Here is a 22,792-nt window from a genome sequence, read left to right on the forward strand (position 1 = left end):
GGGACGGCCTACAAAAGGTGAGTCTTAGTGCAGGCTCCACTGTACAGTGCACTGGTGACCTGATCTGAATCCTATCCAAGTCAATGGAAAGATTCCCACTGAAACAGCCCTGAAATTGGAACAATTTATATACTGGGGGTGCTGAGAGCCATTGAACCAAACTATAAACCCTGTATATAATGGAAACCACTTCAAGCCAGGGGGTGCAGCAGCACCCCCCGCACCCCTACTTCCAGCACCTATGGCCCTGACAACTGGAAAGGTAGATCATTCTGCGGACACATACAGAAGTAAACAGTCAATACAGGAAGCTACGACAGAGATGTTGAGAAATTGCCTTTGAAAAATAAGGTTGAAACGAGAAAGACAATTGATTTGTTATGGATGGGGCTTGGATCTGGATTTGACTGGGGCTTGGTGTTCAAGGCCCCTGGGTTAGGTTAGGGTTCAACAGCACTGAAATATCACAACTGCTTGGGCAGGAGTGTGGCCTGAAATGGGGTAAACCTCAGAAGATCAGTGAGATTTCTGTCACCTTGCAAAAATAGGTCCTTTCTGCCTGGGATCTATCCCAGAACCACCCACACATGGGTTTGGATCGGGGGACTCTCATCCAACCCACCCTGCAAATGCTGGGGCATCTGGGGTCTGTTCATTCTTTTGTACCACCCAGAGCTCCTCCAGGAATGACGCAGCCATTCTGTTTAGTTTTAAATCAGCAGCAAGATGTGCCCAGCTTAAAAATAACTGTTTTGACAGTACTGATATAAATATGTGAATGGCTTGTTCTGCTATTTTCCTTTCGCATTCTTCATTGCCTGATTCTGTGTGGGCTGAAGACAGGCTGAAAGACAGGGTGAGACGGTGCCACCTATAGGACATTCCTCAGTTCCAGTCTGGGTAGGTTTCAGACAGCTGTCAGGAGTCACTTTTTGTTCTTGTACCCCTCATTATTTCAACCAGACCAGACAATGTAACACCTCCCACTCTCTACAGCAGCCAGCCTCATCAACAAACTACATGAAACGACAGGCTTACATTTAAAGTGGGGTTTGAATTTACTGATAGGAAGATGTAGTTGGAGGGGGAATAATATTATTTGTAGGAATGTCAAACTGAGAAAAGTGGAATGAGTGAGATACTCATACATATAGTACAATCCTGCATTAGAAAGAAGAAAGAGATGGACATTATGAAAAGGGAAATCAGATTAACTGATAAAAGAGTCCAACGTGTAAGATCACTGATCTCACATACACTTATGTAACTCTGGACCAACTCCGTTGAAGGTAATAGAGTTACTCTAGGTGTACAAGAATGTAACTGTAAGCAGAACTGGGCCCAAGGTTGCTTCACCAAGAAGCATAAAATCTAAAGCCCCAATCCTGCAAACAATTATGCACGTGCAATGGGACTAGTCACTTGGATAAAGTTAAGCATGTACATAAGGACTTGTAGGGATCAGCAGTAAACATTGTAGCCAAATCCAATTCCAGAAGTGACTAGTGATTTTGGGTGCCTCTTTTTGTGGGTGCCCAACTTGAGGAACCATAATTTTCAGAGCTCAGTGCTTTCTGCAAATCAGACCCGTTTCAGGTATCTCAAGTTGGGCTCCCAAAATCGCTAACCCTTTTTGAAAATATTGTCCTACACCTGGTGGCGTTTGCAGGATTTGGCTCAAAATAGACAGCATAAGTAACTAAATAGTAACAGGATAGACAAATATAAATGCAAAGTTACTTATCAAGTAATGCAAAAAGGAATTGGAAAGTGTCATGGTAAAAGCAGCAGTAAGCTCCAACACTTGCTGTTATAATAATATTTTACAGAGTAGCTTTTATGATGAACGAGCCCAAAGCACTTTACAAACTATATATACATTGCCCCACTGAAATGCAGCCACTTCTGAGGTGGGAGGCAGCAGCGTGGTGAACTGGCCAACTGTGAGAGGTGAGAGAAAAAGTTGGCCAAGGACTGCTTACCTCAGATTTGAGTGCGTTGGACCATTTTCTGGAATGTATCATCTCCTCCTGAGCTTGGACTCAGGTAGCTAAACTTCGATTGAGAGTTCCATAAGGCAATGTTACAAATCTGGGGCCCAATTCTGCCAGCTCTTAACACACTGAACTCTTATTAATTCCACACCGGAACAGATTGCAGGATCAGACTGCTGGAGCCTTCTGTTTTGAATCAATGGAAATTTTATCTGAGTAAGAACTGAAGGATGGGGACCTCGGGGCAGCGACCTTCTTACATGTCTTACTATGGAGCTCTATAAATAAGTAGTATCGGCTTTGGCACATGTTTCCACACTCCCCATTGTAACTCCTTTATCGCTCACTGGGGGGAAATGCAGGGAGGGATGACATTAAAGAAACATGCAGTGCACACACCCAGTGATTAGGGGCCTCCATACATGGCACATTTCAGTGCATGGACTGGTCCAAAACCAGAGAATTAAATAATACATAACAATGACATAATCATGTAAATAATAAAATAAATATTCATAAATACAATATGATAGTGATTAAAATAATACGTAATAATAAATGTTAAATACAATAATGTATAAGGGGATTAAAATGCTAAAGTACAGTAGTGATTTAAGTATTGCAGAATACTAAATGCAACAATAATAATAGTTAATATTAAACCCAGAGATTTCAGCTTGAGCTGAGAACCGATGTCTGAGAAAACTCAGTGCACCTAATACAGCTCCAACCCTGGCTGGGCATGTCCTGTCCCTTTATGTCTGAGGTTGCATGGGAATGGTATAGTCCTGTGGAGTAAGAGAGGCAGATCCTCTCCCGGGGGTTGTCGGTGGTATGGCCCTATGGGCGAGTGGTAGCGCCCGCTGACCCCCCCCCCCGGCGGCACCCACTCACGGAGTTGGTACCGCCCACATGGGCGTGGCCGGGCGGTGGTTGGCTGCGAGGCGCCCCGGCGGGCGGTTTGAAGGCGGCTGGGTGGGCGCCGGCCCGGCCGTGGGAGGATGAGGGCGGGGAGCTATCGCCGTCTCCTTCAGCGTCCGGCGGGGAGACCGAGGTGAGGGCCACCACGAGAGCGCGCAGCAGCCTGCGGGGTGGCCGGGAGAGCGAGGGGCTTAGGTATGGGGTTGGGAAGCTCCTGGGGCAGAGTACGCATGCGCTGAGGGAGAGTGACGGGGAGGACTCAGATGCACAGGCTCTTCAAGCGCCGCTCCAGCCCGAACTGACGGGACCTCGTGGCGCAACGGTAGCGCGTCTGACTCCAGATCAGAAGGCTGCGTGTTCGAATCACGTCGGGGTCAGGGTGCCCCTCCCTGCAGGGGGATTTATTTTACACATTTAACAAAATAGAGGAGGGGTGGGGGGCGTGTCCTCTAGCGTAGTGCGATAAGGGGGGTCGATCCCCAAACACAAACCCAGGCAATGTTAGAGAGGGCTCTGGGGGTCCCCCAGTAACGATAACTGGGAAGGGTGGGGGTACCTGTAATCAAATAGAAGGAGATGGTGCATGGCAGGGGTGCCCCTAAAAGTAAAATGAAGGAAGATGGGGAATCCCCCAAGCTAGGAATAGTGCATGGGGGTGCAATTAGAGACAGTGGGGAAGCAGCATGGGGTTCCCCCAAAGCAGAGGGAGATAATGGGAAGGATAAGGATTCCCCGAATTAAAACAAAGGGCAGTTGGGAGGCAGGGTTGCAGGGTAGAGCTCTGGGCAGGAGTCACCCCAGGGAGCATTTTTTTGTATACATCCACTCATAGGGCTTGTCTATACTGCAGTGGCCCAGCTGCAGGTTTTCAGTGTAGATGCTACCTAGGCCTGTTGTGGGAGGGATTCTCCCTCTGCACAGGTAATCCACCTCCCCAAGAGGCAGCAGCTAGGTTGTGGTCAGAATTCTTCCCTCACCCTAGCACTGTTTACATGGGGAGAGGGAATAGGTTGGTTTAACAACCCTGCTTCACACCCCTGTGTGATGTATCAGGGGGTAGCCGTGTTAGTCTGTATCTACAAAAACAACAAGGAGTCTGGTGGCACCTTAAAGACTAACAGATTTATTTGGGCATAAGCTTTTGTGGGTAAAAACCTCACTTCTTCAGATGCATAGAGTGTGCATCTGAAGAAGTGAGGTTTTTACCCATGAAAGCTTATGCCCAAATAAATCTGTTAGCCTTTAAGGTGCCACCAGACTCCTTGTTGTTTCTGTGTGATGTAGTTAAGCCAACTCAATTTTCTAGTGTAGACCAGGCCACAGAAATGTAGGGCTGGAAGGCACCTCCTCAGGCAATCTGCTACTTCATCCTGTTGCAGCCGACCCCTCTCTTGTTCGCTATTGCACTCCTGCTTAGCTCCCAGGGAGGGGTGTATGTTCCTGTCCTTTGGATGCAGATGCTCAACTGCTTGTGACTTCCCCTGAGTGAGGATGATAGAGTGAGTTTTATGCCTTCCTCTTCCTTTTAAAAACACTATGTACATGACACAGTTCTGGCATATATTCCTACGGCAGTCTTCTTTAGTCTCAGCAAAATCAACTTGAAAAGAGGGATCATTATAGATGTAAATCCTAGACAAGTACTTATGATTATTGGTTAAACACTGCGCTTGTGCAGCATTTCTTATAATTCACAGTTGTGTTAAGATGCAAACTACATAAGCAAAGTAAACTGACACTACTGGGTTAAAATTACATGGGGGAGGGAGGGTGAGCCTCATTTGCCTATATAAATTACACCAAAGGTTAAACTGAAATAATCAATGTTTGATTTATTTTTCTCCTTTTTTCCCTTTAATTGAATTCTACTAGTTAGTTTCGCTCTGGTTATCATGCAGAAATTTATGCTACAGTGCTTAAGTTACAAACAATTAGAGGATGTTTACATCCCAACAAAGCTGTTTTACTAACACTTAAGTCAGGAGGAGGCAGGGTGGGTATAAAGCTTTTTGTTTTTTCCAAAAACAAAAACAAAACCACCCAAACCTCCACAAATCTAAATTTGGGGCCTGATAACATCAACTACCAACAAATCTAGCCAACTTAAAAAAACAAATCTGAGGTTGTTTTCAACTATTGCACCTGCCTCTGAGTTCCTCTGCCAATGCATACAGCTTCACAACCACACTTTCTGATTTCTAAAATTCTGTTCTCTTCTTTGCTGTATGAAATACCCTAATAAATATAACAGAGGAAACGGACTACAATTGGGGAAACAGAGAAAATCTCTACATAGAGTGCTGCTGTCAGATGCATAAAGCAAACAAATTCTCAGTGTTGAGAAGGATATTTTGCTCTCATCTTTCAGTTTATAGCATTGTTAGGTGTTTCTCGTAACGACAGTGGGGAAGAACACTTTCAGGCAGAGTAGGCTTTTTAAAGTTGATAGTGAGTCTCTAACTGCTTTTGACAATGTTGAAAATGTTATCCATTCTTCTCAATGTATTGAGCATAGTCTCATGTGATCATGAGGTGCTGAGCAATTGCAGCTACCATTTGCTTCAGTGGGAGCTGTGAGTACTCAGCATCTCTCCAGAACAGTAACCTTTGAGAAAGGTAAACAAAACAAATGCACCAGTAACTACTAGATCATTAGACAGTTCTATGACATGACACAGTTAAGCCGCTTTTTGGAAAGTCATTCAGTCAGTAGTTGCCTGGAACAAACAATTGCTAACCCAATTTTTGGAACTAATTTTACCTAATAATGCCCTTTTTTAATTTAGTCATGATGACATTGCAGTGTCATGGTAGCTTGGAAAGTGACACATGCACTTGGTTACTCAAACTATTTTGGATTGGGAAGCAACAGATGGCCTTATAAAAGTGTTGTCTATTTCACAATAGAAAAAGCTTTTGAGTGCTCTTGGATTCTAACCCTTTAAACCTTCATTTCAAGAGGTTTTATTTTGTACACCTGAATTTCCTTTAACCGTGGTCTTTAGTGCTCTACTGTTCAATGTTCAGTCTCTTTTCCTTAGATGGTTTTTGTTATGACTAGATTGTTCACCAAATCTCGCTGCAACCAAAAGTTGTTTTGAGCTTATCTGTTTCCTCAATTTCTATTTATTTAGAAAAATAATTTCTGACTAAAAAGAGCTGAAGTTGAATTTCCCGTTTTGTCCAGTGTACTGTCCTCCTTGATGTTTTTAAATTAAGAGAAAGTTGATGGACAAAACCAATAATTCCAAAAGCCTTGATTAAGAGTCCTCTGAATGAAAGATGCTATATTAAAATCATTCATATGACTACAAGATCTAGAATTAAGTCTAAACCTAGCTTTTGTGGGGCTGAATGTCCTATATCCTTGCCACATTGACTCTGATACCCAAATATACGGACTTGATTTTGTGTTTTAGTTGCATGTTGGAGGTTGCGGAGGGACAGGAAGTGTCACGGGGAAACTTGAGGCAGGTGAATAGCATCTCTTCAAATGGATGAACCAATAAAGAGTTTTATGTTTATGCATAAAAATGACTGAAAAACAGCACTTTCAGTCCTTTCAGTTTTCTGCTGCTAGTTAACTGTTGAGGTCTTTATGGAAATAGGCTTTGGCAGATGGCCATTTGAAATGCTGTTCATTCAGTTTGGCTGACTCCTTTGTTAAAATAATGTATTTGTAGATTAAGTGAATGTTGTACGCTCATCCTTTTCAGGTTGCACTTGTATTTAAATGGAATGTGGCTTCCATGGAACGGGAACTGAACACAATTTAAGATAATTGTTAGTCTTGTTTTAATCCTAAGTGCGAGATACGTCACTGAAGGCTCCCAGCTCTTGTTTCCTTGTAACACGTTCTTACTTTGAAACATGTGGCATTCTAAGGGAATCCTATTTTTACTTATGCCTTTAGTGAAAAGTGCATAGTATAATACAAAGCTAGATTAAGGATTTTAAATGTCTACCCCAGTGCTAGCAGAATAATTTTCCTATAACGGGCAGAGGGGGGTGTTTCTTGCTTTAAACCAGCTGAAATATGCCAGGTACTTAGTAAATACTAATTTCTAGCTTTGTTATTCTAGGGGCCAAGGACAGGTTGTTATGAGGCCTGTCTGTGGTAGGGAATAAACATCTGAAGAAATATTGTTTAATATTAGTCACCTCCAGTGAGCTTGGTTAATATAATGGCCGAGTGAATATCAGAACTTTAAAATGGCGCTAACTATTTGCTGCCCTAATGTTTTAAAATGAACTGGAACACAGAACTCTAATAACGTCCTTCTTAAAATACCTATCAGCCGGTGACTTCTAGGTGCATCATAGTGTGCAGGCATGTTCCCTACAGTCTGACCAGATTTTTGTCTTGTCCTAAGCATTTCAAGCGATGGCTTCCCCCCCTCCCCCCCCAATTCTCTGGGAAGACTTCTTCTACAGTGTAGTTGATCTCCTCTATAGGAAGTTTTCATTAACATTCAGTCTCATTCAGCTATACATATTTAGTGCTCTTAATCTTGCCTCATAAATAAATCACTCCAGACTCATTATTTTTGTTGCTCTTCTGAATTATCTTTTGTCTTAGTAATTAATATACAGTATCCTTTAGTCAAGGACTGTAACTAATCCCTTCTATTGAGGTGTCCAGAAGTGAATGCAGTATTCTAGTCATGCTCTCAACTGAGTGGGATAGACAGAGTATCTCTTTCCTTTTCCATAGCGTGATGTCTCTACGACCCCCAAAACACTAGCATTTCTGCTGTTCTGTCCGTTTACTATAGCTCCTAGAACTTTGTAGATATCACAGATGTTCTTTTGAAGTATCACTTCCATAAATATCTATCACGGATTAGCTTTCCCCATATGTATTTACTTGCCTTCTGCCATAGCTGCATCTTGTAGTTCTAACCTCATTAAGCTGTTATGCTATTTTCAGGCCTCACCGGCGTAATAGATTGGCTTTTCTTCTTCCCAGCAAAATTCCTCCTTGTAATGAACCTGCAGTGAAGTCACAATCTGGTTTGACACCAGTCTATTACCGTGGAAATTAATGATGTCACAGATAAGTCACTAGAGTCTTTATTCTGGGCACGAAGAGCAGGGGCATTGGGCTTTTAGAAAGAGGATGTCCTTTTTAACATCTGTAGCTGTTTTAATTACAGAGTCAGAATTTCATAAGATCATGTGAGGGGGTAAGTGAATTTGTTTGGAATATCCGAACAATCTCCAAGACTGTTTCTAACCTGGCATAAGAGGGATCTGTAATTCCCATCAGTAGAGCTGTCCCAGTGGAGAGTGACCGATCGTAATTTTGACCAGGGTAGATTCAGCCTTAGGAAATGAGACACCCTCATTTTAAATTGAAATGGGTCTTTTTTGGGGATACCTTCTTTTTTTAAACCCCCCTTCCCCCCCAAAAAAAGGCTGATGAATGTTGAGGCACAAATATGTCGTGAAACGGTGACATAAAATATCTAGACTTAGTTCTTTAAAATCATGTACTTTGTAGTAAAAATGTGTAGGTCATTTAGAAAATTTCTTTTTCACTACAAAGAAATTAAGGCTTTGTATCCTGGGCTTCAGCCAAGAGATAAGAGACTTGTTAAACTATGCTTAAATATAGTTGGTTGACTGGCTCCCTGCATGGAAAAAAATGAGTGCAAGGTATCTGAGATGACCCATTAGGGTCTTTGTTCTAGAATTTTCATTAGACACTTGTAGGTACAATTAATCTAATTTTTAAAACCTCTTCGAGTTCAAATGTGTTCTTTAATAAAAAGATCTATGGTGGGGCCAAGTGTTAGGTGTTCAGCTCCCATTGGAAATCAGCAGTTGGATGCCTAACTCCCTTGTGCTGCTTTGAAAATCCCAGTCTAAATATAGAATTCTAGAACTAGACAGAAGGTCTGCTCTTAATGTTACTGAGGCCTGATTTAAACACAAAGTTTAATCCGTTTAGCTACCAGTGTGATGTTAAACTGGGGCAATTTTGTGTCAATTTAAACCTAGTTTTATGTCAGTTGAGCTTGGACCTGTACATTTTAACTAAGGGCACGTCTTCACTACCCGCCTATCCGGTGGGTAGCAATCGGTCTATCGGGGATCGACTTACCGCGTCTAGTGAAGACGCGATAAAATCGATCCCTGATGGCTCTACCGTCGACTCTGGAAATCCACCGCGGCAAGAGGCGGTAGCGGAGTCGACGGCGGCGCGACAGCGGTCGACTTGCCGCCGTCCTCTCAGCCAGGTAAGTCGATCTAAAATACGCCACTTCAGCTACGCTATTCACGTAGCTGAAGTTGCATATCTTAGGTCGACCCCCCGCTGTAGTGTAGACCTAGCCTAAGTGCCCACAGTGGGGTTTGTACTGGTTTAACCAAATCTGTTTTTAAACTGGTGCAACTTGTGTGTAGACAAGCTCTGGGTAAAACTCTGCTACAATCTTTGAGTATGGTTTTTTTAGATGCTTTGTTTACTATTAAAATAAAATTTCTGTTGAGGTGACAGGGTTTTGAATTAGCTAGTGTTACAGGATAAAAGTCTACAAACCTGGCTAGTGAAGGTTTTTTTTTTTAATTAGACAGTGACAAATCACTAGCAGAGTGTCAGTTTAAGGTTGGCTTTGATCATATTGTAATATGTAATTCTATTGCAGTAATAGTCACTGCAATATTAACCCATCTCTGGTAAATGATGGGTAGAAGTGAGTGATCCTGGACAACATATTGTTAAGTTCAAGTCTCAGATCATAAATAACAGAGTGAGAACTTGAATTGATGTCTAACTATTTTCCCGTGATGCAAAGCATTACGGTTTGGTTGTATGTTTTAAGACGTTTGGTAAACAAGTGTAGAATTTATGTATTTGGAATAACCTAATTCTAATGCATTGTCAACTAATCTTGAGATTAAAAACTGGACGGTCTGCTCCAAACTGAAAAACTGTTTGAGGACTGTTTTTCTGTCTTGCAGAGCATCTCATATGCTGATGACAGTCAATAAATAATAAAGGCATATGAAAGTGCACCACAGATGTCTGTTCTATCAACAATATGTGGACTTGTCTGCCAGTGTTTCCTGTACTGCTTCTAAGACTTCATTCTGACATTTATGTGTAGATTGAAAAAATCAAGTGCTCGGATGAATACAGTGTTCTGCTTTTATAAAACATCACCCTTCTATAGCACCTTCCATGTGCGAATCCCCTAGGGCTTTGTAAACATTAATGAATTAAACCTCACAACATCCCTGTGAGGCATTAGACCGATGGGGGAGATGGACACAGAAGCCAAGCAAATAGAATGAAACCACTTTAATTAGATCTTCTCCAGTTGTTCTGTCAAGGTAGAGTGGGTCCCAGACACAATCTGAAAAGTTGCATAGACTGGCTGGCTCCTAAGCCTTTTCTTCCCACTAAAGGGAACGGGAAGCGAGTGAAAGAGGCGTGGCTTTAGGCAATGCTTTTGCCCCTTTAAAATAGCTGGATCTCTACAGACTCTCTTCCAATCAGAAAGGCACCTGTTATAATCAAAACCAGGGCACAAGAGACCAAGGCGTGGAAGAGCAGCTGTTGCATGCAGTCATGCACAGTATTTTTGTGCTAGAAATGATTCATTTAGTCTGTGTAATATATATGGAAATGTGCTGTGGGAATGTCAGTCTGGTACTTGAAAATAACCTATCTTATTAATATAACCCAGACAAAGCATATCTTTGACTTGCAGATCTTATAGGCTTTCCCTTCGGTCATATAGGCATAGGCAATCTGCCTCTTACCTCTAGAAGCTTTACTGGAGACTATTAAATCTACATACATACAACTTGGACAGAGTGGCAGGCCTGAAAGGGACACTTCTCCATCACTACAAACATAAACTGAATAATGATACAATATTTTTAGGTTGCTGCAGAGACAGCCAGCAAAAGGAAAGCAAGTTAACAAAACCATATTTCTAGAGCATTCATGACAGACAAGGCAGTGAAGAAGGCAGGATCGGGAGGTTGGGGGAGAGGGAAGGAGGAGAAATGGTTCCCAAACTCTTGATACTGCAAACAATGGAGATCTGAACTATAAAGGGATACTCAAAGTACTGTTCTAAACATGTTGCGCGCGCACACACACACACACTCACTCACTCTCTTTTTACCTCATTTCCGGAGCCTCCTCTGAAATTTGAGCACACCATCTCTTGTTCCACTTACCTGTAATTGTCAATTAAATATAATTTGTTACCTATAATTTGCCACCTAACTTTGTATGAAAGCTCTAAATCTGTAGATACTGAAATCTTTGATGGAATAGTGAGGCACTTGGAAACCATTCCAACAGTGGCAGGAAACCCGAATATAACTATTCCAGTTTATCTAAATATATAGAAGTGATTAATAAAACAGGATTTGCAGAGCAACAGGATAAATGCTTAAAGATGCCTTTGTCCTGTACTTAGCTTTCATGGTGAATTCTCGTATCTTATTCCAAAGGTTCTGCTGTTGGAAAAGATGGCCCAGGTTACTGTTGGTGTGTTGATAGAAAAGCAAGAACAAGAAAACCGAGATCAAGACACAACAGATGAAATCAGCATTAAACTACTGAGTGACAATGAATTGCAGGAAAAGCTTGTCATGTATGGTGCCGAGCCTGGACCAATACTACGTATGCTTCAAATTAATTATGGTTCTGACTGGGAACAGATGGGGAAGTAGAATCTAATCTAAAGTGAGAAATTGGGTCTCAACCCAACTCAAAAACATAAGACAAAAAACAAAGGCCTGAGTTTTCAAAAGAGCTCAGCTCCCATTTAAGCACCTAAATGATGTGCCCAGCACTTGTTTTCAACTGGAGTTGCTGGGTCCTGAGCTCATTGTAAAATCCCTGAAATTTAGGATCAGATTTTCAAACAATAAAACTAATTCCACAGCAAACCAATTGTTATTAATCCCCTTGTATTCTGAACGGCTTATTTTAGCTTCTACAAGGACTCTTTATGAGAATAAACTACTGCAGTTGATGAATCCACGTCCACAAGGATTATGTGGCAAGCCAAAGGAAAGTGGAGGTCTTGATCGGAGCTCAGAGAGTGAGGAAGAAAAAGGTATAGTAGTAAACTTTTTGGATGCAGAAATTAAGTGTCAGTTTATCAATCTTAATATTTTGTATGTTTGAGAACATTTAGTATTACCATGTGAGATTTTTCTGTGTTGCCTAGGAACCTATTTTCCATTAATTCCAATGGGAGTTAGGCCTATCTGCATCTTTGAGCGCTTCAAAAATCTGGCCTTAAGTGATTTAGGAGCACAAATCCCATTGAGAGTCAATGGGACTCATGCTCCTAAGGCCTGGTTTACACTAGAAAATTAGGTAATCATAATTATGTCACTCTGGGGTGTGAAAAATCCATATCCCTGACCAGTGCAGTAAAGCCGACCTAAATCCCTGGGTAGATGGCTAATCCACCTGTCTGAAATTATTTTAACAAAAGTATCTCAATGGTGACTTTTTATGAAGGAAAGTAATCTTGCTGCAATAGTTCTGTGAGTCTTTGCAGCCGAACTCCAGAGCAATTTCTTAGGTCAAATCCCTTTTGTCCCTTCCATATTGTGCTCCTCATAGAATCATGGGGTGAAATCTTGGTCCGATTGAAGTCAGTGGGGGATTTGTCATTGACTTTAGTGGGGCCTGGATTTCACCTATTGTTCTTACTTTAGTGTGGCTTAATGGGTTTGTGGTCTAAAACTGTTTTATCACCTCTTGCTGTCTTCCACTCCACCAGTCCCCATCTTGCACTTCATTATCAAGTGCGCCCCCTCCATACTGTTTGGTATATGATTTTATTTTTTAAACCAAAACTATAATGGCACATGGTTTATTCAGTGTCAGTAGAGTTGTAGGCTGACTCTGCTCTGAGATGGAAAACTAAAAATGCTATGAAACATGGATTCAGCAGCAAATGTCCCTGGGTCCTGTAAAAAAAAAAAAAAAAAATTCAGATCTGGGTCCTGTAACCCAAATAAACCACGCACATTGCAAGACTTGCATGTATTACACAAATCAGAAAATAAGTTGCCTTGGCTTTTGGATGGCATCTTCAATCTCCTCTCATGCTGAAAACACTGGGACTGGTCAGTTTGAAGAGGAGAGAAATAAGGAGACACAATCAAGGCGTACAGAGCAAGAGTTTTGAGAAGGTAAATTAGGGACATAGAATTTATTTGTATTGGAGAGATGCCTAGGAACCCTAGTCATGGACCGGAACCCCATTGTGCTAGGCTCTGGACAAACACAGAACAAATGAATGCAACTGAATGGTTATCAATATTCAGTTCATTAAAGGAAACACTTGTTTACATGATGCACAGCTAACCTTTGTAACTCAGTGTCACAAGATATTATTGAGTCTGAGGGCAAGTCTGTGCTGCAAAATTAAGTTGACCTAAGTTACATCGCCACTGCAGTAATCGAATCTGTTTTACACGTCCATTCTATGCTCCTTGTGTCAGTGATGCGCATCCTTACCAAGAGCACTTGCACCGATTTAACTGCCAGCATGGGGCATTGTGGGACAGTTGCTGAAAGGCAGCAACTGTCAATGTAAGCAACACAGTGTCTACACTGACACTGCGTCAACCTGACTATTGACCTAAGTACTACATCTCTCGTGGAGGTGGAGTTAAGTAGGTGTAGTGGGCGAGTTAAGTCAGTGGGAACTAAATTTTACTGTTGATGCTTTCAGAGTTAAGGCGACGTAAGCTGCCTTACATTGACCTAACTCGGTAGCATAGACCAGGCCTGAGATCTTAGCTAGATTTTTATAAAAAGGGACTATTATTATTACACTAATACCTCTTTACAGTACTCTGAGGGGCAAATCTGCAGTTGGTGTAAACAATCATAACGCTTATTGAGGATTTGCTTCTGACATTGTAAAGGGCCTTAAATTGGCCCCTAACTTGGTATAACGTAGAGTCAGGTCCTATATGGAAAATGAGAACATCCACTGTTAAATGAGACGTTTAGAAGTCTGAAGAGATGTAAACCGGCATGTTTCAGGGCATAAGCCAATCTGTGTGGGAATTAGGAAGCAATTTATTCTATAGGCAGGTTGTTCTGTGACTGCCTGCCACAGAGTTGCCTGAAACATCTGGCACTGACCGCTGTCTGACATGCTATTGAACCTGATGGCCCTGTGGTCTGATGTGGCATGCTAACTCCTTTGTGAATATCAAGGAAATTGGAAATCTCTTCAGAGGAAAAAACGAATGTAGGGTTTTCTCTCGGCAGAAGTGTAACGTTCAGTAGCTCAATCCTGAAGATCTTTTTGGGGAACTGCATAGAACTGAAAACCAAGCTTTGCTTTTTTTTTTTTTAATCGCTCATAAGCCTCCTTTTAAGTTCCCATCAAGGAGATAGCCAAGTCTCTCATTTATTTTACAGGCTGTAAGGAATTGCTAACTTTTTAAAGCAATTAGTTTGGTGGGGCAATTTCTGTTGCTTTTGAAAAAAAGGAGTTCCAAAATCCTGAGCGGATTAGAAGTGTTTTGAAAAATACTAAACCAACAGCTGCACGTCGGACTAATCTGACAGCATAGCAGCTGTCCTAACAAAAACATAGCTAGCTCAAACAAGCCTTCTTTTTATATTGAGTGAAAATAATTTAAAGGAAAAAACACTTTCCTGGTTCTGTTGCATCATGCTATGGAATGGATAAGGAATTGTTTACTCGTTAGTTTTGTGGACGTGATTGCCAATATATGAATACTGTTCTGACACCTCTCCTGCCCCTTTACCCCTGAAGACTTTAATCTAATCCTCTGTTAGGCAGACCGCTGGCATTTGGGCACATTGCCTCTTTGCACCTTCTCATCTATGTATTTGTATGTTGCCCATCACCATTGCATCTAGGTGAAAGCACAGGAGAATAATTAAGCAAAGCAGTTTCTAAAGATGGCTATCCTATAGCTCTTGTTCTGAAGTGTTGACTCAGGCAACATGGCATAGATACTCCAGCATAATTTACTCTTTTAAGGGCCTCACTTATTAGTTTTTCCCTCTCCTTATTCAGAGAACAGTACTGAAGTAGTCCTTGAAACAAAAGACTTCAAAGTGACAGCAGCTTGTGCCACTGGCTACAGTAAAGTAAGTAACCTACTAATGCATGAATATTTTATGTAGCTGCTGCTACATGCAGGAAATTTCAAGTTAATAGAACCTGATGTTCTTTGTATTAAGCTCTTGACAAATGCAGCAATTACCTTCAATCAGTTAATTACAGTATGCTTCTATGGCACAACTTCTACCGTACAGCCCAAGGAAATCTACTGTGAAATAGTCAGCTCGGGTGTTTAAGAATATGCCAAGTTGATTTCCTGATATACAAAGTGCCCAAGTAATTATAAATGCCGACTTAAAATTAACTATTAAATATTGATTCAATTACCAGTGTTTCAGCATGTTAAATAACATTTAAGCTTAGATTTTAAAGGGATACAAAGTAAGGTGACCATTGTAAGTGGTGTGAAAACCAGTTCCTATAAATCTTAAGACTAGACACATCCCATTTATCTAAAGTTCTTATAGGGAAGTGCTGTTATCCCCATCTTACATTATAGATGGGGAACTGAGGTGCAGAGAGAAACTAGTGACTTGCCCAAGGCTGCACAGGGAGTTTGTGGCAAGGCATGTAATTTAACTCGAGTCTCCTGAGTCCCAGCTACTGCTCTAACCATTGGACAGCCTTCCTCATGTTTCTTCATATTTTACAGGAAAAAAATTCCTAATTACAACAATTGGCTTCAGATGTTGCCCTGCAGCATTTGAAGAAAGCTTAAGTGATAAATACCATACTAAGATGTGGTGGCTCCATCTATGTAAAATAAACAGTTCAATATTGTGCCATTCGAAAAATATGGACCTTTAATTAAGATCACTGTCAGTAAAAAGTATTGTGGATTTCTTTTTCTTACAGGCTCCACACACTGAATTTTCAGAACGCCACAAGAAACTCCTAGCACCTGATGCAGATTACAGTCTTGCCAAGATCGTGGCAGAGGAAAGTACCCACCCTCCCAATATTTTAATTTATGGTTACGTTGGTGCTCCTAACAATTCACAAATTTTGTGCATGAACTTGCATGAGAAAAAGCTTCTCTTTAGGCATGCTGTAGTGCAGCTGAACGTTCCTTCACTGCTTCTTACTTCACCTACCGCTAACTTTTCGGCAATGGTTATTAGTGATCAGGGATTGACCTATAACATCGGCTTTGGCCTATTTGCATCTTGTTCATATAGAAAAGTCTTATCGTTCAAATTACATACTAGAAATAGTCACGAGAATAATTCCCTTGTGAAATTACTGGTCCAAGTCAATGAAGGTGTTCCATTAACTGTCAAATGGGCCATATTATAGACATCTACATTGGGCCTTTAAAAAAATAAGTAGCAATCGAATATCAGCTTGCTTTAACAACAGTTTCTGCTCTATCTTGAGGACTACTTTACATGTCTGATGTGTGAAGCACAGATGATTCCAAGTTCTTGGTTACATTGTTTTTTGTTCGTTTGTTTAAATCAGCAATGCACAATAAATGAAGGTGTAGACTTATTGTCACAGGTGGAAAAATCACTAGTAGTCATTTCTTGGATAAGCGCAGGTTGTTAACTGCAAGAGAATAGTCTCTTGTGCACAGTATTCTTGACCTTGATACAGCAGTTTTGACCAGGACAGTATTCAATTATGCATAGATTGTTTACCCTTCCAATTAATGAATGCCTGTCTTGGATATTAACAGCTAGAGCAAATATTGCCAGAGGATAAGTTGCCAGCACATCGGCCACAAGGACAGAAGAGGTCAGGTGACAGCAGTCCCCAGGCTACTCGTAGGACAAAGGTACTCTGGCATCAATTAACTTATAATAAACTGGCTTTTTTCCAGAAAATCTTCCAAAAGTGGTATCCACAAAACTGTGTCCCAGAGCAAATAGTAAAGCAAAATGGTGCACATGATATATCGCTGAATAACATTTAGCTACCTAATGCACTATCCATTCACTTCAAAATTCCTTTCCTTGGTCTTGCATTTGATCCCTTATACAAATCTTCCCTTACCCTAATTTAAGACAAAGTAGCACTACCTCAAAGGTGGACTCTTAAAACAAGCGAAATGCACACACAGTTGCATGCCTCCTTTTAAAGAATAGAAAATAATCGCAGAATGACGCTTCTTTGTATTTATAAATCAGCAAGAGATGATCTTGAAACTGTATGATGAATACTTAATAACTTTATGCAAGATTTCAGTGCAGGAGAGTTGAATTTGTTTTAGGCCCCGGTCCTGTAAAGTCTTATAACAGAGCACGAAGTTAAGCACACGCCTACATCTTTACCAGATTGGGGCACTAGATTGTGATGTCTTTAAAGTGAGGATAGCCAGAAGCTGGGACTGGACAATCAGATGGATTACTTGATAATTGTTCTGTTCTCTTCATTGTGTCTGAAGCATCTGCACTGGCCACTGTCAAAGACAAGATACTGGGCTAGAGGGACCCTTGGTCTGCCCCAGTGTGGCTGTCCTTATGTTTGTACAGCAACCAGCACAGTGGGTCTCCGCTCCTGATGAAGGCCTTTGGATGCTATGATAACATAAATGTTGATATATCACTGTTTCTTTTTCATTCTGAGGGCTTTAGACCAGACCTATTGTGTGCTTCAGCCCATAAACCTAGCTTATCCATAAAAATAATTGTTGACTCGCCGTTGAACACTTTTTGTTGGTATCAGTGAATAATAGTCAGCCTTCCAACAACCTAACAGGGTCCATTTGGAGTAGTGCCATTGTAATCTTTTGAACAGATTCAGTCTTGAATTTCATATTTGCCCTAAATGCCCTAAGTGTTACAGCTCAAAAAAAGCTTAAAACCCATCATTTCCCCCTCCCCCATTATTCCATTTCTTTCTTACCTGAACCACTTTTTTTTTAATTGCAGTGGTGATTTTTGTTCAACTTGTTTATATGGGCCATTGAATTCGTGGATTTAGATCATATGTCCAGATACAAAGTACTTCTTATTGTGGAATGTTGATTTATTTACTTAAAGTAAGCTGTAATCACTTGCTTCTTTGGCAGGGTAAGATCATGCTGGACAAGAGCACAATGACTTATCGAACACCAGCTAATACTCCACAGGCCTCAATATTTGTTAAACAGAGTAGACTGCAGGCAACTAATCTATTTTTTTTTTAAACTTAATTTCCTGGGTGGCTGTAAATCCTTCACAAGGTGTCTTTTCTGGTCACGATAGAGGAAATATCCACTTTAAACAAAGTTATTTGAAGGCCGCTTCCACTCACTGAATTGCTTCTTATTAGAAAACAAAGAATTTGGTTATTACGTTTCTGGCACAACTCTCCTTCCGGCTTTTGTGATCACAGCTAATGTTCCAGGCTAGCACTGGGCACATAATTGCCCTTTCCCATTCATCTTGTTTTTGGTCATTGTAAATCCACCAAGATGAATCCTCACTCCAAAAAAGTTAACTATGATATTCTTACTCTCTTAATTATCCACAACTTGTTCAGGGGCTTCAGCAGTTGGGAGTAAAGGATCCTGCGTAAAGTCTATTTACTAAATCTCCCACTATAAACTTTCTTCTCTTGTTAGGCAGCTGACACAACGGGTTGCTCAATTGGCAAAAATGATGGTCAAGGTGAAACATGGTTTCCTGATCCCCGGTCTCCCATAGGAATAAGGTAATGCTCTTCAGCCATTCACAAAGAGTGATTTGATACAACTGCACTACTTATCAATAGCCTCTCTTCCTTCCTATTCCCTTGGCAGTTGAAAAGCTGAGACTCCAACAGGGTCTTCCATGGATGGTTAGGTCTCTGGTCAGAAAAGAAAGCTTTGGCTTATAAAAAATGTTGGTAGGCAGCACTGAGGTGAGGTAGGAAAGAACTACAGAAAGCTCATGACATACACAGCCACTTCTTAGAATGTATATTCTCTTCAGCTGTCAAGTCTTTCCATAATGTGTTGGAGAAGGGGGGGGGCGTTAGCCAGGGGAATGCAGAAGTTGCAAGTTACTATATTTAAGTTCTTGGGTGACCCAGCCAATGGGCCTTGAATTGGGGGGACCTCTTTTACCTGAGAAGAGTCTAATCTCCATGGCGCAGTGGATCTTTTTCTCTGAGTGCCATTAAGAGTACCATTTATTGGCCCTTGTGATTTGGCCGCTTTTCACCTAGGAATTAGACACAGACCTGCTAACTCATTTCACATAAGCTACCAAGCAGCTTAAAGATGGTGATGATGTTTAGTCCCCTGGGGCTGACTTGAGCCATTGATGTAGAGGTGAGAGAGGAAGGATTACTGGTTAAATCACTGGACTGGGACTTGGGAGATTTGGGTTCAGTTCTGAGCTCTGCCACAGACCTTGAACAAGTCAGTTAATCTCTGTGCCTTATCCATAAAACAGGGAGGAGGATAACCCTTGTCTGTTTAGACTGTAAGCTCTTCAGGGACAGAGTTTCTCTCATGTGTATGTACAGTACCTAGTACAATGGGGTTCCAATCTTGCTTGGGAATACTAGGTGCTACATAAAATACAATAATTAGTAGTACAGAGACTCCATATTGAATCACTGAATCCACTGGGCCATTCACTAGCGTCCACTCTTCCCTGTTCTGAGTTTCATAGGAGAGAAAACACTGACCCCGAATGGACTAGAACAAGAGATGTGCACTGTTCTAATGCACAAAAAAAGCTGGTGTCTCTTGTCCTTTTTGCAGCAGCCAATATCTGCTTGAAGAGACATGAGCTTTGATAAAAGGCTGTGTTCCTGGAGTGCTTTGAAGTGGCAACTAGAGGTACTGCCAATCAGTGTCACAATAAAAATGAACAGCTTAATTTTTTTAATCTGGGGGGTGGCATACAGATTCTAAACATCGGTCGTCTTTGTTTCAAAAATTCACTACTCGGTCACTGAAACTAGTGTAGAGGCTTTTAGCTGTTTCTCTCTTTTAGGTATGAGCTTCCTTTGCAGCTCTGCAAAAAAGCTACTTTCTAATTCTTTAGAGCTTCTCCTAGACAAGAACTCGTCTCCTCCTGCTGCCTTAGAAGGCCTTGCGGAGGAGCGCTTATCTTGCAGTGCAGCTCATTAGACAAAAGGAGTCCTGACCTGTGGATTTTGCTTCTGTTGGTTACCAACCAGAATGCAGTGTTTCCCAATACCACTTTACCGTCACTGTTAACACAACAAATAGTGACCATATGGCAAAAGCCCATCTGGGAATGTATTCCTTCCAGTTCTATATTAAGGAAGGGCATGCTGGTCCATGCTGTGTTAAAATGAACTTCCTGGCTGCAATGGGTGCCCAGCCTGAGTTTAAAGCATTCCTTGGCTGTCCCCATATACGCAGTTCACAAAAACTACCTATTATGTTAATCTCAAAGGATCTTGTTTGATCATATGGAGGTTTGCTTCAGCTTTGGCTATATTTTAGTTTGTCTTGATCACAAGAAGCCTCATCCCTGGTGCTATATTTCTCTGATCCTGTGTGCTTAAGTTTGAAAGGTAACGGTGGATGTCTTAAACTTTAAAAGTTGTCTTAAACTTTACCATCCTTTTCACAGTCCTGCTAGGAGAAGATCAGTGAGAGAGAGTGACCCATCAACACAGAATATTGTGGAGAAATCCAAGGTGGAAAAGGAGAATCTTGAGGCAGCAGCATTAGAGCGGGAGGAGGCCCGTCGAGGAATCATACCGATGCCCATAAGGATTGCTATACTCGCTATCTTTGTTTTCATACTCTTTGTATATGTAACTATGGAGACCAACCCAGACAATCCATTCACAAACTTCATCACAGGAAGAGGATAGTAGTGCTGTCCTGACACCCAGCTAGGGAGCATTTAGGAGTGACTACAAAACAAAGCAAACGCCTTTTTCGCTCCCTACTTACATGTGAACAAGCTCTTGAGATCGTGAATTAAAAGGCCAACAGAGGAAAAAAATTAGTCACTGAGTTTTCTTTGTCAAATATTCATTATATAGAGAGGCTCATAAGTCTTGGAGACCCAACTTGCTTCACAATTTATCACCTCACCTTGAGCGGGGGAGAAACAGACATGTATCTCATGATCAGATTCATCAGTTCATCCACTCGGAAGGGGTTTGCATTTTTCTAAACTACCAGTGGTTGATCATTGTCTTTCCACAAAATGAATGCTCTTCTATTGAACTGTTGCTCCCTTGTATTGGAGAAGCACTAGCTCGAGACCTAGAAAACAAATTGCACACCTCTGACAAGCCATGTAACAGCCATCATGGTACCACAGACAATGAGGAGCAAGTCTCAGGTTCCCCCTGGAGTGCCTTCTCGTTTCTTAACTATGACAGGAAATTTGCTTTCTTCTGCACTCCTCCGATTCTGGATCGTATCAAAAGTGGATACTGTGGTTGTCAGCACATTTCTGAGGCAATGTGTTTCCTCCTGTTTTAAACTTGAATTGTCTTTTGTTTTTTTTTTAAATACAGATAAGATCCTAAATCACTCAAGTTACGATGCTGTAAAAATTAAGATGCTTTAAAACAGTAAATGAAAATAATTTCTTTTTACCTGCCAGGACCAAGTTGAGGGCATTTAATGTCCACAGCTCTTGTAGGAAAAACACAGAACTCTGAACTTAGGGCTTGACCCTAACACATCACCAAAGCCTTATGAAATGTGTTTAATTTTAAGTCTACTCATGTAGTCAATTAATGGCATAAGATATTGAATGGTCTCTTCTAATTTTTAAAGGCATTTCATTTAGCCTAAGAGATCAGCAAATCACTTTACGACTGTCTGATGCCCTCACCTAAAATCTTGGATAAAGTTTCAATGTGAGGTAATGGATTATCTCTTTCCTAAACGGATAACTAATAACAAGGAGAAAGGGCTTGACTCCTACAATTGTTGTGTATAATTCCACTGCCTCAGAAAATTCTGCCACTGTATTCTGAGTTGCATGTTCTAAAATGCTAGCTGCTTTGAAAAAAGCCATCTTTCAATATAGTAAATGCAAGGAAAGCTGGAAGGTGCTATTTTTGCATGGTTTTGTATTTACATGGAAACACTTAACTGTTTCAGATTGTTGTGTAAGTACCAAGTTATTTTAAGTGCAATTGCTACAATGTTAAATAAAGAGCCTTGTGATATGAAGTCAGTTTCCCCCCTCAAATCCACACCTTGTGATTTCAGCCTTTGACAGCAGGGGCACATAAGCAGCAATCTAGCTGTCACTCAGTTCCCGTCTCTAAATCTTGTGTTGTCTTTTCCAGCTGAAATTGGTTGCTTAGGTCTGGTTATTTAGGATGGAGAATGGGAGATGTAGTTTGTATACCCTATTCTATAAGGGTTTTAAATCTTCCTCTGAAGCAGCTAGTATTCTGCTTTTTGGCATATCTGCCTCAATGGACCACTGTTCTGAGCTAGTATGGCAACTTTTGTGTTCCCAAAATCTGTCTTAGTTGTAAAATATATTGCCTCTGATAGAACTGGTTTGGCCTAAGCAACTAGCTTTAAATTTTGTCCTCTTACATTCAGAAAGTTCGGTGCTTTTTATGTGATGAAAAGAGCTAGGTATTATTGTCTCCCTTTTTCCTACAGATTCTGAGAAACTTTCTCTTGCCTCTACAGATACTTTCAAAACTTACCTTGGTTTTGAGATAAGTTCTGAATACGGGGTAATGCAGAACAGGGCTTGTCTACATGAACACTGAGTTTGTGGCAAACTGGGGTGTGAATCTAGCTCACACTAGGCTGCTGTGCACTGACTGTCCATGTGCACTTTTCTGATGCACACAAACAGTTTAATGCGCTTTAATCTACTCCTGTTTCAATCTGCA

At 41.1% G+C, this 22,792-nt stretch overlaps 1 protein-coding gene and 1 non-coding gene across 4 annotated transcripts; both read left to right on the forward strand.

Moving 5' to 3' along the window:
• Positions 1-2,954: 2,954 nt before the first annotated feature.
• Positions 2,955-22,106, forward strand: LOC112118432 (lamina-associated polypeptide 2). 3 transcript variants are annotated; one of them, XM_024216735.2, is made up of 9 exons: positions 2,955-3,048; positions 6,335-6,389; positions 11,391-11,562; positions 11,876-12,001; positions 14,969-15,042; positions 15,872-15,955; positions 16,695-16,793; positions 18,564-18,652; positions 20,536-22,106. In XM_024216735.2, the coding sequence occupies exons 1-9, from the start codon at positions 2,996-2,998 to the stop codon at positions 20,780-20,782; spliced, it is 999 nt and encodes a 332-aa protein (XP_024072503.1). In that variant the 5' UTR covers positions 2,955-2,995; the 3' UTR covers positions 20,783-22,106. The 3 variants fall into 3 exon arrangements, with proteins under 3 accessions (XP_024072503.1, XP_024072505.1, XP_024072504.1); XM_024216737.1 differs by lacking the exon at positions 6,335-6,389 and adding an exon at positions 4,333-4,414 and having other exon boundaries at positions 2,960-3,048; XM_024216736.1 differs by lacking the exon at positions 6,335-6,389 and having other exon boundaries at positions 2,973-3,048.
• Positions 3,221-3,292, forward strand: TRNAW-CCA. Its single transcript has one exon. It is a non-coding gene; the product is annotated as a tRNA-Trp (tRNA).
• Positions 22,107-22,792: the final 686 nt, after the last annotated feature.

Source organism: Terrapene carolina, unplaced genomic scaffold, assembly GCF_002925995.2.
Source record: "Terrapene carolina triunguis isolate 2854851 unplaced genomic scaffold, T_m_triunguis-2.0 Scaffold198, whole genome shotgun sequence".
NCBI lineage: Eukaryota > Metazoa > Chordata > Testudines > Emydidae > Terrapene > Terrapene triunguis.

What these genes read in the sequence shown, in the direction of transcription:
- LOC112118432 (XM_024216735.2), top strand. Translation starts at nt 2,996, where the DNA reads ATGAGGGCGGGGAGCTATCGCCGTCTCCTTCAGCGTCCGGCGGGGAGA. An exon ending in CGAGCCTGGACCAATACTAC is followed by an intron (nt 11,563 to 11,875) that starts GTATGCTTCAAA and finishes GGCTTATTTTAG; the next exon opens with CTTCTACAAGGACTCTTTAT. An exon ending in AGGCTACTCGTAGGACAAAG is followed by an intron (nt 16,794 to 18,563) that starts GTACTCTGGCAT and finishes TTCTCTTGTTAG; the next exon opens with GCAGCTGACACAACGGGTTG.